Source organism: Lottia gigantea (genome assembly GCF_000327385.1).
Source record: "Lottia gigantea unplaced genomic scaffold LOTGIsca_4, whole genome shotgun sequence".
NCBI lineage: Eukaryota > Metazoa > Mollusca > Gastropoda > Lottiidae > Lottia > Lottia gigantea.
Window position 1 is genome coordinate 2,627,324 of NW_008709379.1, and position 17,854 is coordinate 2,645,177.

Below are 17,854 nucleotides of genomic sequence, written 5' to 3' on the forward strand. Positions count from 1 at the left end.
TTTTTTTTATAATTTTATTTTTATAAGATATTTTCAATGAGTTTATAAAAGATTCAAGTTCTATCATATTTAAACCAAGGTGAGCATTTTAAATGTTTTAGAATGTCAAAGCAAGGTGACATCAATGTTTTGTTAGGTAGGTCTGTTGAAGTCAAGAACCAAAAAAGTCATTTCATATAATATAATATATATTAATGCAATAAGTAGTATCTCAGCTAACTGTAAACTGATTTCTTTCAGAATAGAAATCGACCTGCGATGATGACACTAAAAGTGACAAGAGTATAATTCTATAATATAATCAGATCCAAATCAAAAATTAAAGTCTATATCAACTTTGTGTTCAGTTTGCCAAACTGTTTCCAAGGAGATGTGTTTTTTTCCTGAGAAATGTCAAGTGCAAGAAATTGCTACATTTTCAAAAGCTGAAAGTGTTCCTGTGTACTTGAGAGATGAGTAGACTTCTTTACAGGCACCTTATAAATTATGTCATTCACTTACCCTAAATGTACCAAAGTCGATCAGACCTGGCAGATAAAAATATCCCCAACTACATGACTTTATACCAGACAGGAAAAAATTCAAAGAAAAGGTTGCCGCCATGGAACAGAAAAACTGAAAAGATTATACGACTCTTTACCACTGTAAATAGCATTAAACCCACAATTCACCATGTGAATTAGAATATCAACTTCAAAATATTAATAATATTTTTAGAATTCTTTAGTAAAATTTTTTTCTTAGACTAGAATACACAAAAAATTAATTGATGAATCTCATTTTAGTGAAGAACTGCAAAGGCAGTACGATAGTTAATAGAATGGACACATGTCGTTGTGATAAAATCTCGGGAAAAATACATTGATTTTAGTGGTGGCGGCGGCTTTCCGACACAGAGGGTACAAATAGAGGGCAGACTGACTTATTTGACAATGTTCGAGATTGAGATTCAAAAATGCGAAAAGTCGATGGAAGCGCCATAGACGCAAGTCTCTCATGGGCCATCTGGTTGGATTCTCCTCAAGGAAACTTTAGAGAAATAGAATTGATTTGATGCATTCTGACACATATTTTTTTTTTAGAAGTGAATTAACCACACTGGCGCTTCCAATCGAACCCATAGACTACCGTGATACCATTTTTAATTATCAAAGACAAAAACAAAAAATTTAAACTTCAATATTTTATATCCGGGCATTGTCAAAACAAAATATTAGTTACCAACTGCAAACTGGTAAACATCAAATTGTAACACTAGATAACACATTCGAGCTAGGAATATTTCAGATAATGATTCTGACAACAATGCTTAAATTTTAAGAGATGTTACTAGACATCTGACAACTCTCAACATACTTACAGTTCGCCATGTTAGTTTCTGATTCCAAAATGACGAACCCTCCTCTAAACTAAATAAAACTCCCCCAATTGGAGCTCCGAAAGCAGCTGCTACACCGGCTGCTGCTCCTCCGGATACAAAATCTCTTTTATCTCTGTATAAACACAATAATAATAAATATTATAAATAAATATTAGGGTCATCTGTTTGATCAATCGTAGGCCCTACCTTAGTTTCAGAAACGTGATTTCTTAGCCAAGCTAATCAGTAAAAGTGTTCACAGCCCACTATCGAAATTTGACCCTTCCTATCCATGTTAATACAGAACTAAATGACGACTCGTCTTTCCTTGAAACCATATAAATATAGACACATGGAAAAAGACATTTCTAGTATATTTTTAAGGATTATGCGATTTTCATGTAGTTCTAATGCTTCTGAATACCATTCAACACCCAAATCAACCCTGAAAATGACGAACCATGGTAAATGCACCGCAAAATAAAATGTAATTAGCGCAAAATAAGAGGACTTATATCAACAGTACAGAAGGCAACCCGACTGTGGTAATCTTGGTCATATGGATATATTCTTTAAAAACACTTATGAATTTTGTCTTTTAAATACATATATGCTAAGAATGAAATTGTGACTGACTCCAGTAGATTGTGGCTGACGTTTGCAATCAGTTAAAAAATTGCAATTTCGGCTAGTTGAAAAAATGTGACTGATTATTTCAACTGTATGCAATAATTCAATGTGCTATTCAGTTTCTCACAAAGTAGCCAAATTGAATAAGTCAAATAACTTTATTTCGTGCAAACCTAATTCCGTCAGCAGAAAAATTCTAAGGAACACAATGCGGGGCATATTTTAATGTTGTTTCAATGCATTTTAGCAATAAATTACTCTTCCGTTTTCTTTATTTCATTTTGACATTCACTATTTTTGAAGTAATTGTCAATTGTTATAATGTAATATTATCAAAGACAAATATTGATGAATGATAATCATAACACTGGGTATCCATACAACGAAAATAGGTGACGCATTTTTAGCCGTTGTCGAGTTGGTTACTCATGAAAATAGGTCAAGGCGAGGGATTCATAAAGAAATTCGAAACAAAGCAATTCTAATTTATGGAAGCCGGCCATATCTACTCTCGACTTCTCGCCCACGAGAAAGCGAGGAATCTCGACGAGGAAAAGGGCGAGAAAGCGAGGGTAAAAACAGACGAGGTAAAAAGCGAGGAAAAAGTCGAGAAAGCGAGTGTAAAAAAAGACGAGGAAAAAGGCGAGAAAGCGAGGAAAAAGGCGAGAAAGTGAGGAAAAAGGCGAGGTAAAAGGCGAGAAAGCGAGGAAAATTTTGGTTGAAAACTAAATTCCGGATCATGTTTAACATGGCATAAGACGTCAGTTGATAGGCATATTCATCATTTATTATAAATGAATACTTATTTCATTGATAAATCGAATCCAGGGACCATAGTTATATTACAAAATAGAAAAGGAGACGCATTTGTTTGTTGCCCATCCCATTTCGTAAACATATATATACAATTTTTATTCTTTAATAAAAAATAGACTTAATGCTAGATTCTCATTCGATTACCAATAATGTGAACGGACCGACCGACATGGGTACCGATTTTAAATACAAAATGCAAAATACCGTATATGCATGGAACAATAGCAAAACTATTTTGAAGGAATATGTGATACTTCTGATTAACATTCTTTCAAAATAAATTTCGTATGTTTTTTTTTTTATTTTGCATTAATTCAATTATATTAACAATATGCGAAAAAAATGTGCACTGATAAAGATGAATGAAAAAAAGGCGAGGAAAAAGGCGAGAAAGCGAGAAAAAAGGTGATACAGCGAGGAAAAAGGTGAGAAATCGGGGAAAAGGGCGAGAAAGCGAGGAAAAGGGCGAGAAAGCGAGGAAAAAGGCGAGAAATCGGGGAAAAGGGCGAGAAAGCGAGGAAAAGGGCGAGAAAGCGAGGAAAGAGGCGAGAAAACGAGGAAGCGAGAAAGCAAGGGTAAAAAAAAGGCGAGGAAAAAGTCGAGAAAGCGAGGAAAAAGGCGAGAAAGCGAGGAAAAAGGCGAGAAAGCGAGGAAAAAGGTGATACAGCGAGGAAAAAGGTGAGAAATCGGGGAAAAGGGCGAGAAAGCGAGGAAAACGGCGAGAAAGCGAGGAAAGAGGCGAGAAAACGAGGAAGCGAGAAAGCAAGGGTAAAAAAAAGGCGAGGAAAAAGTCGAGAAAGCGAGGAAAAAGGCGAGAAAGCGAGAACAATTTTCCTCGCTTTCTCGCCTTTTTCTTGGCTTTCTCGTGGGCGAGTAGTCGAGGGTAATATGGCCGCAGCTGCCTTCCATACTAATTATTTCGTAGAATATCTGAAGAAACAACTAAGACATAAAGTATGTTTTTCAATTTTGACGAAATTCGGCGTTGAATCCTTATATGCACGAATATAAGTTACACCACTGAATAATTGTCAACCATCCAATTTAACAAAGCTCTAAATTGCCGAAATATATTTACATGCATGTTGCATTTTTTTTTTATGATGTTACATGGTATTTAATTAAAGAATGACCTGAACATTTTTCAGTGCATCGATGTATAAACAGAAAAAAAAACTCGGATTTATACAGTGTACACAGGTTTTTTCTGTTTATACATCGATAAACTGAAAAAAAGTTCAGGTCATTCCTTATAATTAAATCAACTCGAATACGTGTTTAAATATTTATCTAAAATAGCAACAAACTAAGACACAAAATTGGCGCATATACCTAAAATTTTAACATAACGTTAATGAACTGATTTCTAACAATAGAGGCGTCTAAGAGAACAGCCAATCAGAAATGAGTAAGTCACCTATTTATAGTCTACTGTCTACTGGTTGAAAGTTGACGGAGCAGCCACATTTAAAGTTCAATTATTTAAAGACGAGTTCAAAATAAGTCCATAAATCAAGATTTTGTTGATATTTGGAGAGTCCACATTCGAAGCAATTTGGAAAATACCGTAATCATTCAGTGAAGTGTAGATTTCGGCTCTGGTGTCGTTCGACTGCGAGTTGCAAAATCGGGACGAATACGTGCATAAAGGGGCCATTTCACCAAGTACGATCTGGGAAAATCGCACGCAGCTTGGTTTTCCGGTAGTCGCGAGCAAAATCTGTGCGACCAATCCATTTTTTTTCTGCGTACGCTGAAATGTTCGATGTTATTCCATTCTACTCTCGATGTGTACGCTCTATTTACGCTCTACATACGCTATACTTTCGTCTATCCATGCGTTCTGATGCTCGTTCCGTTCGACTTATCTGCGACATAGCTTCGATCTCTCGGCGATATATTCACGCAAGTGTGCGACCTCGACAGATCAAGGCTCAATCTTGGCCGATCTAGCTACGTACGAGTTGCAACGTACCCTCGATCAATGCGATTAAGATGTGATATAAACGCTTAATTCTCAATCTTCCCTAGACATATTCTCGCCGAGCTACGCGCAAATTTGTCAAGATCGCTCGGATTTGTGTAACCATATAAAAAGACCTGGCGATCAGTAGCCGACCACCAGTTTTTGACCAGCGAAAATATGGACCCAATCGCTTTGTATCATACTTTCTTATTACAGCACCATGTCCTGCAATTGCAACAAGACTCTCTGCGTATGCTTACCATGCTGAAGACGAGGAGAAAGAAGTATACCAAGAAGACATATTGGGTTTCTCTCTGGCTTCGTGAACGCCAGAGGGAACATTATTGCCAGTACTACTAACTCGTGACAGAACTGAGGCTGGCTCCAGACGAACTGTTGGCTAGGGTGGGTCCCATACTTCGAGCCTCTTTGTTGAGCCACTGTTTGTTTGTCTTGTCATACAGGTTGGCGTTCTCCTGTATGAGGCCAACCAGCTGATCCTCTTGGCCATCTGTCAGCTTCACTGACTCCTCGTGGTTCTCCTCCGGCATGTTATTGGGGATGTCCTCAACATCATCAGATTGGGAGTCCTGTTCAGCGGATGGGTCCCTGGGTGGAGCATCCTCCTTTTTGGGGTTGGCTACCCTGGTTTTTCCTCTCTTTGGCATTGTCAAAGTAGCTCAGCGAAGTAAGTTATAGACCGCAGCGAAGTAGGATGTATTAAAGAGAAGGGTGCTTTGTGTCGTGGTCGAGAGCTAAACGTGTTATAACCCCTGCAGGTAGGTAGGTAGGTAGATGACAAGTTAACGTTCGCTTCCAGCGGATGCTGATATCGCAAACTAGGTAGTTGTTGGTAGTCGGAGTAGTTGGTAGTTGGATTATAACCCCTGCTTGGCTGAGTCCTATTTATATGACATTCGCGTAAGTCGCAAAGTTAGCGAGAGAAGGTCTGGGACAGGTTGCGCTGAGCGAGACTTGATCGCAAAAGAGTGAAGCTAGATCGCACGGATCGAGTGAGTGTCGAGGACGGGTCGAGCATGCAATCATGTCTGGCTCGCGAAGATTGAGCTTCGCTCATCCCCGTTCCAGCCTCGACTTTCTCTCGACCAATGGGTCCTTTCATCGATCTTGTTCGCTCTGTCGACGCTCTCTGTGCGACAAAAAAAAACGAGCTACGATCTCATTATCGGGGAGAAGTAACAATTCTCTGTATTACTTCAAGTCATTCTAAAATATCTCCAAAAAAAAGGCAATTACAACACAAGACTGATCAACTTTGAGTGATAAATCCAAATGCCCATGTAAAATGCATTTGGATGACGTACTTGGGATGAGATCGCACTATGTTGCTTATTAAAAGGTTTTTTTTTAGCAGATGATGTGGTAACACTTAAGTTATTGCGAAATAAAAACAAACTTCCTTAGCAAAAAATGCTCAACTAAATCACACTTTAGATCCCTCGTTCTAGCCATTTGGAAAGGGCCTTTTTAGAAACCATAGAAAGAGCGGGGAAAGATGTCTATGAGCATACGCCGAGGGTCTTTAAGCATACGTACCTATCACATCTGAAGAAATTGTACTTGGTTTTCAATTTTGGACACGTTATACTTCTAAGCTATAATATAAGAATAGAATATAATACTGAAAAATAAGTGAGTACTCAACCCAAGAACTGAAAAGTACTATGTCGGGTTTTATATTGTATACACTGAACATCGTATAACATACACAAATAGCAGTTTTCCTTTTTTAAGAATGATAAAAATGGGCCAAATTTAAACTGAATGTCGTCAAATATAAAATGAACACCAATGAAAACTGCGATCCGCAGAGTCTGGTCAACGACAAGATCCATCATTTTTTGTTAGAAACAAGAGCAACTATGGTGGTAATTACGTTTTACATTCGGTATTTTGAATCTCTACCTCTACTTGAATTTTTGAAAAGGCAATACAAGAGTATTTAAATTACATCTGAAGCCAATTCTAAACCGCGATTTAAAGGCTTTTTTGAAATATTCTAGTCTTCATTAAAAGTCGAAGACGAGATTCAAAATGGTTGTGAACTACGTTCGTGTGTGTTATTTCCTGTAGGAACCTGTTTCGTATGGTATAATTACCTGTGGTATTCCAGAACCAATTATAGCACCACTATGAATCATCGGTCCTTCTTTACCCACAAATAGTCCTAGAATAGTTAAATATATGTATCAATCTGAAACAATGTATAAACGTTGAACATAATGAATTATATGCATGGTCGGTAAAATATAATATATGCAACAATTCCTAGAAAGTAAAACATGAGCAACCTGGTGACAATTGTGATTTTTCAGCCGGCGGTGCGCTCGTGAATGCGATTAATCATTCTTCCAGATGCCAACACAAATTAGCAGTTTACAAATATTCAGTTTCTCTCAAAATCTGTCAATTGTACGGTCGACCTCCGACCACCCCCGTCTAGTCATTCTTTGATGGGTCCATTGATAAGGTAGGCTAGCAGGTTAAAAAAAACTGCAGTGAAACAAATCATCAAAAATCATCTTCTTTCACTGAATGTTTCTTCAATGTTTAATATGAATCGTTGAATTTCGAACGGACATATAGAATTAGATTATGTCAGAAACGAACGAAGAGTTTACATGTGGGGTGAGATGGATTATTGTTTTGGGCGATTTAGGGCTGTGGGTTGGAATCCAATGCGAGGAAAGAAAATATTCTAACGGACGGCTATTAATAGTTTTCAACTCATTTCAATAAAATTATTTGTTATCTTGCGTTAATTGTGTGATCAATATTAGTCTGTCCGTATCGTCATGTACTCATTAAGTAGTCCTTGTTCATCCACGTAAGTCGCTAATTATTATCAGCGCCATTTAAGCTACTTATACATATAACCTTTCAATGAAATGTCACACATCGTGCTTGATTCTCAGATCATTCTATAAAAGGAGATGAACTGAAATTGTATTTTACATTATACTGAGAACCGTCAACAAGTTATATTCTTACGTGAATTGTTGAAAGTATTGAAATTTATTTGTGGTTTATTCATAGATCATCGCATCAAACAACGGTATTGAAGAAATATGGAAACTATTGTGTTCCAGAATAACACAACTCCGTTGGCAGTAACAGCTCATACTAGTGACAAATGTGTAGCAAAAAGTTCGTTACATGATGACAGAAGATTTATAACTAATAATTATCGATTTCCTGGAATAGAGGAGCCTGGATATTCGGATGAAAATATGCTGATTCAAAGCCACTGTGACAGTCTGACGATCTGTAAAACCTATACACGATGTGATTTTCAACGTAAACTCTCAGAGACGATGGACCATGTTACATCAGAAATGTTTTCCTTTTCTCAAATCAACAGAAATTTTTTGAAAACAAAGCGCCGAAATGCCATTGCGAATATAAACTGGACTCTATCACATGAACATAAAAATACTCTATCCTCAAAATTTGTGGCAATTCGAAAATCTGGGAAGGAACACATATATAAAAATATTTTTGAAGAAAGGGTGTATAATGAGAGTTCACAATAAACTTGTATATTTTTATGTGAATAATTGACATGAAATAAATGGAGTTTTACATCTGTATATGGAATTTGACATTATTATGCACACTGTTTGCTTATTTTGTTATTTACTTAATTCACTTTAAGGTGGTTTTTTGATCAATTATCACCCCAGAACAATATATTATGAACAAAACGATCTTAATGTTTTTTTTTTTTTGGATATACATCTATAGCTTAGTTTGTTTGTTTGTTTTTTTATAGATAATCCATGTAATTGAACAAAACATTACTATGCATGTTAACTTATCATATAATATACAATAATAAAATATTTTCACTGTTAAAATAGTGCGCAATACTACGGAGCCCCTTAAGTTATTCGATTAACTGAAATAATTATTTCGTTTAAATGAAATAATTAATTCGTTTAAATGAAATAATTAATTCGTTTAAACGAAATAATATCATATATTTCGTTTAAACAAATTAATCATTTCGTTAAACCGAAATATTTTATAAAAGGATGGAAAATTGCGCCTTAGGGCCTTCGTACAATACACCAATGGTGGAGCGATATAGAAACAATAAAACATTCATTTATATATATATACCAAGAATTGATGACAGCCCTAATTACTTATATATATATGTTATATATTTCCAAGATAAAATTTGATAGAGTCGTCTAGCACAGACAGAGGCGTGCGTAGGTGTTGTAAACCAAAGCGTTTACTAATAACAAAAACTACTAATAACTAATAGCCCTTGAGTTTTCAAGATGATGGTACTTAGAAAGTTCCAATCAACGGCCTATTTTCCTCTTAGTTTCATACGCCAAGAACCATCTGTAAATTCTCACTAACAACATTTTGATTCTGAAAGATTTTTAGACTTTAAAAGTAATATTTCTATGCAAACTGATGTAAAAGAAACTGAATTGCTACTTTCGGATTACTTTGTTTATGTCTGAATGTCACATGGTTTAGAAAAGGTGTACAAGATTGTGTCTGTTATTTCTATGTAAGAAAGACGCATAGTTTTGTATGACCCCGTTTGGTAACTATTCCATCAAACATACCTCCAGCCACACTGAACAACACGCCAACAGACTTGGCCACTAATGTGTGAAATCTGGCAATACGTGGAACACAGATACCATTTAAATAACATTTAATCTCGGGTATTCCAGAACCACCGGCTACTGGCTACAAAAAAAAAATTGTATAAAAGGTTTCGTTCCATTTCATAATACACCCCGCTGATCGAAAATATAAGTACATTGTAGGCTCTTCCCCTTTCTTTAATAATAAAATATCGGGACTACCCAAGGTCTATGTTTGGCTAAGTAACCACCATTCTCTATATTCCTTATATCCTTCATAGTGAGGGTGCCCCTTATATAAACATAGTGTAGTCATATTTGTAATTTATATTATATTGTTTGTTTTGGTTTTTTGTTAAAAGCAAAAACTCGCTTGATTTTGAAAGAAGGTATTATCAGATATGAGATGTGTTTCCGCGAATACATGTGTGAGTACAAATGATGTTTCATGAGACCAAAAATTGAATGGAAAGTTATGCATGATCTACATGCCAAATTCCAAAATATATACTTTGCGCATGCACCATAAAAGGTAAGAGTGGTTGAAGAGAAACCAGTTACTGTTGAGAAGCAATTAGTCACTCACTATTCAACACAAGACATTGACACAATGTTAAAGTTATTAAAAAAATGTGTTTTTATGCAAAAAGTTAACATCAATGAAGAAAATTATATATGGACATCATGTATATGATAATAATGCATTAATTAATTGACACTAATGAAGATAATAATACAGGAAATATTTACAGATGAAAATAAGAACGTTCAATCAATTTTCATCATAAATCGGATCAAGTCGGTAACGAACAATGTTTTTATTTGTAGAATAAGCTATAATTTTTTTAATAGAATATAGCGGGGAATATAAAGTATACACCCCCGCCTTATTAAAGTTGGTACAGAATCTATTGAGTTTTTGCTTTTAACAAAAAAAGAAAGAAAGAAACATCACGAATCCATATTTCATAAATGTGCGTAAAGAAGCGATCCAGAACATATCTGGACATCGTAAGTAAGATACAGGTTCTGTTCATGTTCATTTCAGGCAATCTTCATTTTAAAATTAACTCCAAATACACTGGAGACAAAATTCACACATCAGACAACTGAGTGTTCAAGTTTATTTTTAGAAAATTATAAATGAGTGCTAATTAGCAAGCCATTTTTAAACCTCACAGTGAGCGTTGAGTGTAAATATTGCTAATATTATATTTTCAGACACTTTTCTGGTATTTATGTCTTATTGGTAAGTCAATTTCCATCTGTACATCTGTACAGTTCATAAAGTACACAGGAAATATTAGTTACATATTGTTTACAGTCTTTCTATTAATGGCCATATGCAACGCTCGTACCTTACCTTAACTTTGACTAAAGTTAGACTTAAGTCGAACTTTAGGTATGCCCCGGTCGATCTTTACGAAAGTCGAGCTTAAATTTGACTATCAAATGTAGAAAATGAAAGCCTTAATCCTAACTTTGTAAAGTTGGACTTTAGCCAAAGTTCAACTGTAGTCAAGGTAAGAGCGCTGCATACGTCCCTAAGGGTCTGATTGGTTGTTTTCGTTAGCGCGCAATCCAATCAAAAATTTACTTGAAACAAGAAAAATACCTATTGTTGTCAAGGTATTAGTTCCTGATACCCTGTGAAGATGGAGTTCTGCATTATTTACAGAGTTTAATAATTAACTTTCTTGCAGAGATAAGGTCTTGTCGTCGACCTCAGCGAATGGAATCTGCGACGATTTTTCGGATCGTAGTATCTGGTTTAGTGGACCAATGTCTTTGTATACTTTTCTTCAAAAGCCGGAAAATAAGTCAGCAAAGAGATAATGTGCCGTTCTCCATATTCGAAAGGTAATTAAGTTGTACAAATTTACAAACCTCATATATAGTAAGACAAGACGCAATGATAACAAAGCCCACATTGAATAACAACAAATACAATAAACTGATAACAAGGCATCCATTAGTAGAACATTCTAAAATAGCTAGATAATTGTTCAGGAAAAAATAAAGAAGTTTTTAACTATGAGGGAAGAAGGTATTTGATAATTTAACAACAGTTCTTGCTTTCACTCGTGGAATATTGTAGCTATGAATATTTTGATTTTGTTAAATAAGAAAGCTAGGTTTTATAAAATTCCGATTTTCGATCAAACGTCTAAGAAAATTAAGGGTTTGATGACGTCATTAATCGCGAAGGATCTTTTGTGGTAAAACATATTTTGCAATTTAGTGATGTCATCAAATACTTATTTTAGTGGAATTGCAAGAATCACAGACGTCTGATTTTAATGGTGCAAATTGCTGCTAATTTAAGAAAACCACTTTACCATTCTTTTAAGATCTAGATCACGCACGCACAAGAAACAAACCCACGGTTGTTGATGAAATAGCATAAATTGGATGTTAATCCCTATTCAACACGTATATGATGTATGTTACAACGTAACGATAACTATCGAGCGTTATCAACTCTCGTTTTACCATTCTTAATTTGGAGAAAAACCTTCAAATTGAGTGAGAAGTCATTCTACATATCTATTGGGTACCATTTTCAGTTATTGGGTACCATTCCATATTGGGTACAATTTGTGACTGGTTCCAATTGGCTCAAAGTGAAGGATTGAGATGTCATCTACCAGCAAAACGTTTCTAAGCAAATGCCTTATTTTTCATACAGAGATTTCTAATGGTGACGTTTTTTTTTGAACAATTATTTCCATTAAGAAACAACAGTTTTTATGAATATAGACTTCTCTGTATTATTGAACACAACGTTTCATTACAGAGTTGTTAAGTTTTTAGCTGGTATATATAATTTTGTGATCTGTATGGTTAATAATCACTTGATAACGTTACCTGTGTGTGTAATGAAACATTGTGTTCAATAATAAATAGAAGTCTATATCCATAAAAACTGTTGTTTCTTAATGTGCTACTTCTAAATGTCTTCAAAGGAATTAAATTATCCCCATTCACTGTAATATTTCACACGACACAAATGATGACTTGATGATGTTTGTTTTAAAGGATACAATCATGTACTGTATTAAATTTCCACTCTGACAATAACTGCACAATTAAATCTATGTATAAGGCTACCTAGAAAGATAGATACAAAATTAAGATTAAGAACAAAGAAACGTTTAAGAATGAATAATTGCCCTTATAAATTCATTGGGTATCATTTCATCAACCAAAAGGCAATCTAAGATTCTGACTACTATTTTGGAATTGATATTTCAATTAATATCAAAGGGGTTGACAAAATACGGTTCTGAAAGCAAGGTGGCTGTAGTTATGTTTCAAAGAATTCTAAAGACTTGTAAAGTGAATGTTGCATCTGACAGATTCTGAGATTTACAATCTCTAAGCATTTCTTGTTATTATTTGGATTATGTAAAAACAAAATATTTACTGTACTAGTATAATGAATAAACACATACTAAGGCTGTAAGGAAGCCAATGAGAAATGTTAACATCCATTGAATAACTTCAATCTTTCGCTCAGACTGCAAGAAACGAAAAGGCTGTACAAGATGGGAATGAGAATTACAGGTTTTTCACCATAAATTAATGTTGGAGCCTCAAAAATATGTTTAATTTACAATTGTTGAAGTAATAACACCTTGTATAATAGAGCGAAAACGTTGTATAAATCGGATCCGGGCTGTTGTGAAAAATAGCATTATCCATACTGTAATATGTAACTTTTATTTTAATTTTTATTGTTACTTTTATCATTATTTCAAAACTTCAATCTTTCTGATCATTGTTCTATTGAAAGGAAGTAATTTAAATTTGAAGAAATTAATTCCTTTGAATAGAACAATGATCGGAAAGATATAAAAAATGAAATTCTCAAATAAAATTTGTAATGTGTCAATGATATCTTGATTTCGATTTCGTTATGATAGAGACTTGAATTTTTATTTTGTTTCAGAAACTTCGAAGTGAAAAAATAAACAAATGACATTATTATTAACTCAGTTGACTACCTGAAAGAGAGGCAGAGAGTTACTAGGCAATAGAAGTTTTGGGCATTTCATTCTGTAACACTGGCCCAATTAATGTTCGTATATACTAAAAAAAAAGATGTGTTATTGCAGGGCGTTCGTTAGCGAATGTTATAGCAAATTAGCAAATTCTTATAGAAACGTAATGTACACAGAGCTTCCTAACGATATATAACATGCAGTGGCGGCGGAGCCACAGGGGATGCAGGGAGGCAGCCGCCCAACCTCGCAGCCCCGAAGGCTAGTTTTTCGGGCAAAGCATTAAAAAAAATTTTTTTTTGAACGGCCCGATTTTTTTTTTTTTTTTTTTGGAATTTAAAAATGAAATCATATCTTTGCCCGAATATCCTATACTATAACTGTATTTTTTTTAAATTGATAGCCCGATTGTATTCTCCTATAATAATATTTCATAATTCATATTATTTAGGATCGAAATCACTGCCCGAATGTCATTCGTATGATTATATTTTACATTATTTCAAAAATTGAAATCGCAGCCCGAAAGTAGAGTTTAGAACATTTTTTTACACAACCAAAAAAGGCAATTCGGGCACAGATTTCAATTGTTTTCAATAAATATTGTATGACATACATACGACCCCCTGGGACGTAAACCTGGCTCCGTCACTGATAACATGATTACCTTACATGCAAATTCAAAATCCGATTCACTTAACATGGGTAATCATTGTAAATACCCCGTCAACACTTGTTAAATCTAATTAAAATCAAAATTCCAGATGTTCACTCAAGATACTCTCCTTTTCGTTTTGTTTAACATGTTTTATGTCCAGTTATGGTAAATAAATAAGCTCTAGGGTGGATTGAACTTATCAATACTGTAAGTTGAGCTTACAGAAGCACATTAAAGGAATATCCCCACTTAATTTACCTACTTTCTTATTTCTTATCCGATTTTCATCAAAATTGGAATGTATGGGTCTAATCAACTTCTAAATTGATGGATGATCGATTTTGCGTAGTGCACATGCGCATTACCAACTTTCTTATTTATTATCCGATTTTCATCAAACTTGGTATGTATGTGTCTAAACCAATTCTAAATTTGATGGAATTATTGAATTTGCGTAGTGCGCATGCGCATTACCAACTTTCTTACTTATCCGATTTTCATCAAACTTGGAATGTATGTGTATAATCCAATTCTAAATTTGATGGAAATATTGAATTTTTGTTGTGCGCATGCACATTACCAACTTTCTTATTCATTATCCGAATTTCACCAAACTTGTTATGTATGTGTATAATCCAATTCTAAATTTGATGGAAATATTGAATATTTGTTGTGCGCATGCGCTTACCAACTTTCTTATTTCTTTCCGAATTTCACCAAACTTGGTATGTATGTGTATAATCCAATTTTAAATTTGATCGAAACATTGAATTTTTGTTGTGCGCATGCACATTACCAAATTTTTTATTGCTTATCCGGATTTCATCAAACTTAGTCTTTATTAATAGACAAACACTCTTTTACTCCTAGTCAAACTAGTTTAAACTCCAGGCACTGTTGATATTTGCATTTAGAGATGCAGAAAAGTATTTCCATCAAAGTAATTGCAATAGACCATCTTCGTATGTACCTGAATGTCGTAACCCGCCCTGCATCAGTACTTTTATTAGATCAGTTCTAGTTTTTATTTACTATTGTATTACTCACATTTTCTTTTTCAAACTTTTCTTGATATTCTAAATAAGGCTTGTTACAGAATCTGTCATAGTTCAAACTCTGAAATTAATTTGGGAAAGAGGGCAGATTATAGCACAAGACATTGTAAACAAAGTTCTAGAAGAATTATAACTAGGTTCTGGACGGTCTTGCCTTCCATCTAGATATTGGAAAAAATGCTTAGTTTACAGCGTACATGAATATGCTGATAAATTCATCAGGTCGTATATATCTTTTCTCCACCCATGACTAAAGAATTATCGGAATACAGCGAAACAGCAAATCATCTGGTCATACCTCGTAATCTTTGTTAGGAAAGTCTTGAATATCAGTTGTCCTTCTATGGATACTACTAACACTGCTTGTACTATTGAGAAGGGACATCTGAAAATTGAAAATGAAATGATATGAATGGAGCTTTACGTCCTACTTTTCTGGACTATGTGGGCTAATGAAGACGGGCAACGCCATGCAGGGTGCATTAAGGGAAATTTTGCCAAGACAGGGGCGTTAGTCTGAAAATTGAGATATGAACAATTAATAACAGATTATGGTAGGAGGAAGATGATTGTCAACCCGTTCTGGTGATTGTCTTATTTTTGCAACATTCAAACAACACAATGCAGTGTGCAAGACAAGTAATTTATGATTAGTCTCAATCTTCAAAACTGACAATTCTTTTATGGAGATCTTGCTAGCTTTGTTTTCTTTAAAACATGGTTCGTTTTTCATAATATATAAAACAATTTGCACTTGGCTATGAAATCTAATATCATGTAACTAGAATAACATAATATCGATGTTAATACTATTAAGATGCGTCAAGCGAAATTCGGATATATATATTTAATAAGTAAATGTAACTAATTATATTAAGGTATATGGGGTAGAATGCCCGTATCTAATGAGATAACAGAACAATGACAGTAACTGTATCTATACACAGAGATAAACGAGGAGATAAGTCTTAGTACTTAAATAATATATCTATTAAATATGTTAAATTTTTATCTTGTATATACTTACTCTTTCGTTTGTAGAATCGTCATTTCCAGCACAACAGGAACAAACCTGTTCACAAATCGGCATTTTGATTTTTTTATAATACACGTAATATGCTTTCCCACATTAATATCTGGAAATTTTATGGAATAGTAGATAATTATTGCAACTAATGAAATTCCCGTTCGGTATCACTGATAGCCATCCTGAATTTCTTTCACTATCTATGTTCCTACTGAGTTAAAATACATTCACATTCATTCCACACAGTTTTGGACAATGACAACCTCTTGGCAGAAACGATTTTTTGAGCTTCCTAAATCCTCAGTTGGAAAAGTGGTTGCTTCGTTAGTTATTTGCGACCGGGCATACACAAGTTGCAAACTTATAGACAGTTATCACTGAATAAAAATTGATAACAATCCCTACATAATTATGTTATCATATGATATGGGCTATTTAAAAACGTAATCTACACGACAGTTCAACCAGGTCAAATATCTATATAAATGCTACATTATTGCAATACATAACGGAAGCCGAAAGACGTATATGGCTCGTGTATGGTACAAACGTAGCCATTTTGAATCTCTATATATACAGACTTAATAAGTCAAATTTTTGAAAGGGTTTTATTTCACAAAACCATCAAATCACTTTTAAAGATATTTCTTATCCTTCAACTGTGAATTGAAGGTTTGGTTGAAATATTAAACTTTTAAAAAAAAAATTCGACTTTCATGTATTAAGTCGAGGTAGATATTCAAAATCCATGTTAACTTTGAATAAACTGATTATCACTTGAACCATTTGTACTATCAAATTTTATCTCATACACGGACTTACTCCACTAATTCATCTGCCATCTCTTCCCATGTTAAAACACAAAATTCCACCTTCTACAACTCTTTTACCAGAAACCTCGTGGAAAGCTTTTCCAATATGTCGAATGAAAGCCTGACCAATCCTTAAAAAAATTCAATATATGATGACCATGACAATTAGTCAAATTGAAAGTAGACTACTACCGGTTATACTCATCCGACAGAGTTTGGCAGTTCACAAAACGACTATTTTTAGATTTCGGGCAAGGGTGGGTTTGATTCTCCCAAAAGTACAGGCCTAGGGTGGAGCAGACACTTTATTTAGAAATTTGGATTAAGGGTCTTGATATTGGGTTTTAATCTGTTCTGTTCTGAAATTAGAAAAAATAACGCGAGAAGTATAGTATCTGTTATGTACTGATTGTTTTTTAGTTTACTATGAACGATATTATCATTTAAGTTCTTATTTTTAGAATATGCAACTATCATTTTCTGCTTATAGACATGGGGGAATTTCTCTTGAAGGCTCTTATAGTGGGCATGAACTATCTTGCTTGCTCGATTGTTGGTTGTATTGAACGGGACAACAAAGGGATCATGCAATTCAGATATCAATTTCCAAATCTAGAAAAAAAAATACTCAAAAATAGGCATGCAAAAACCCAAAAAGGGAGAGAGAAAGAAGATTTCTAAAAATACAATACTATACAATCATTTGCATAAAGTGGAGTGAGTCCACACGTTAGTGATAAAATAGATTATTGGTAAGGAAGAGTTACTCCCTTTTGTTTAAAAGTGGGCGGAGCTCAACAAATCTTGTCCTCTTTAAGGTGACTGATGGAATTATTTGTGTGCATAAAACAATTGTTTAAGCACATTTATCATTTCGTATTGTTCAAATATA

The 17,854-nt window shown here is 34.4% G+C and overlaps 1 protein-coding gene across 1 annotated transcript in view; it reads right to left on the minus strand.

Moving 5' to 3' along the window:
• The window catches only part of LOTGIDRAFT_228753 (hypothetical protein), a gene marked incomplete at its 3' end in the record, with an annotated part of 25,029 nt that extends 8,538 nt beyond the window's left edge, over window positions 1-16,491 (minus strand). Inside the window, exons 1-8 of the mRNA XM_009059716.1 lie at window positions 16,151-16,491; window positions 15,422-15,508; window positions 15,116-15,184; window positions 9,383-9,509; window positions 6,893-6,960; window positions 6,330-6,388; window positions 1,361-1,493; window positions 502-615 (exon numbers count right to left, since the gene is read on the minus strand). Coding sequence (XP_009057964.1) covers window positions 502-615; window positions 1,361-1,493; window positions 6,330-6,388; window positions 6,893-6,960; window positions 9,383-9,509; window positions 15,116-15,184; window positions 15,422-15,508; window positions 16,151-16,213 — 720 coding nt within the window. The 5' untranslated portion in view covers window positions 16,214-16,491. The remainder of the gene's footprint in view (window positions 1-501; window positions 616-1,360; window positions 1,494-6,329; window positions 6,389-6,892; window positions 6,961-9,382; window positions 9,510-15,115; window positions 15,185-15,421; window positions 15,509-16,150) is intronic.
• Between the last annotated feature and the right edge of the window lie 1,363 nt (window positions 16,492-17,854).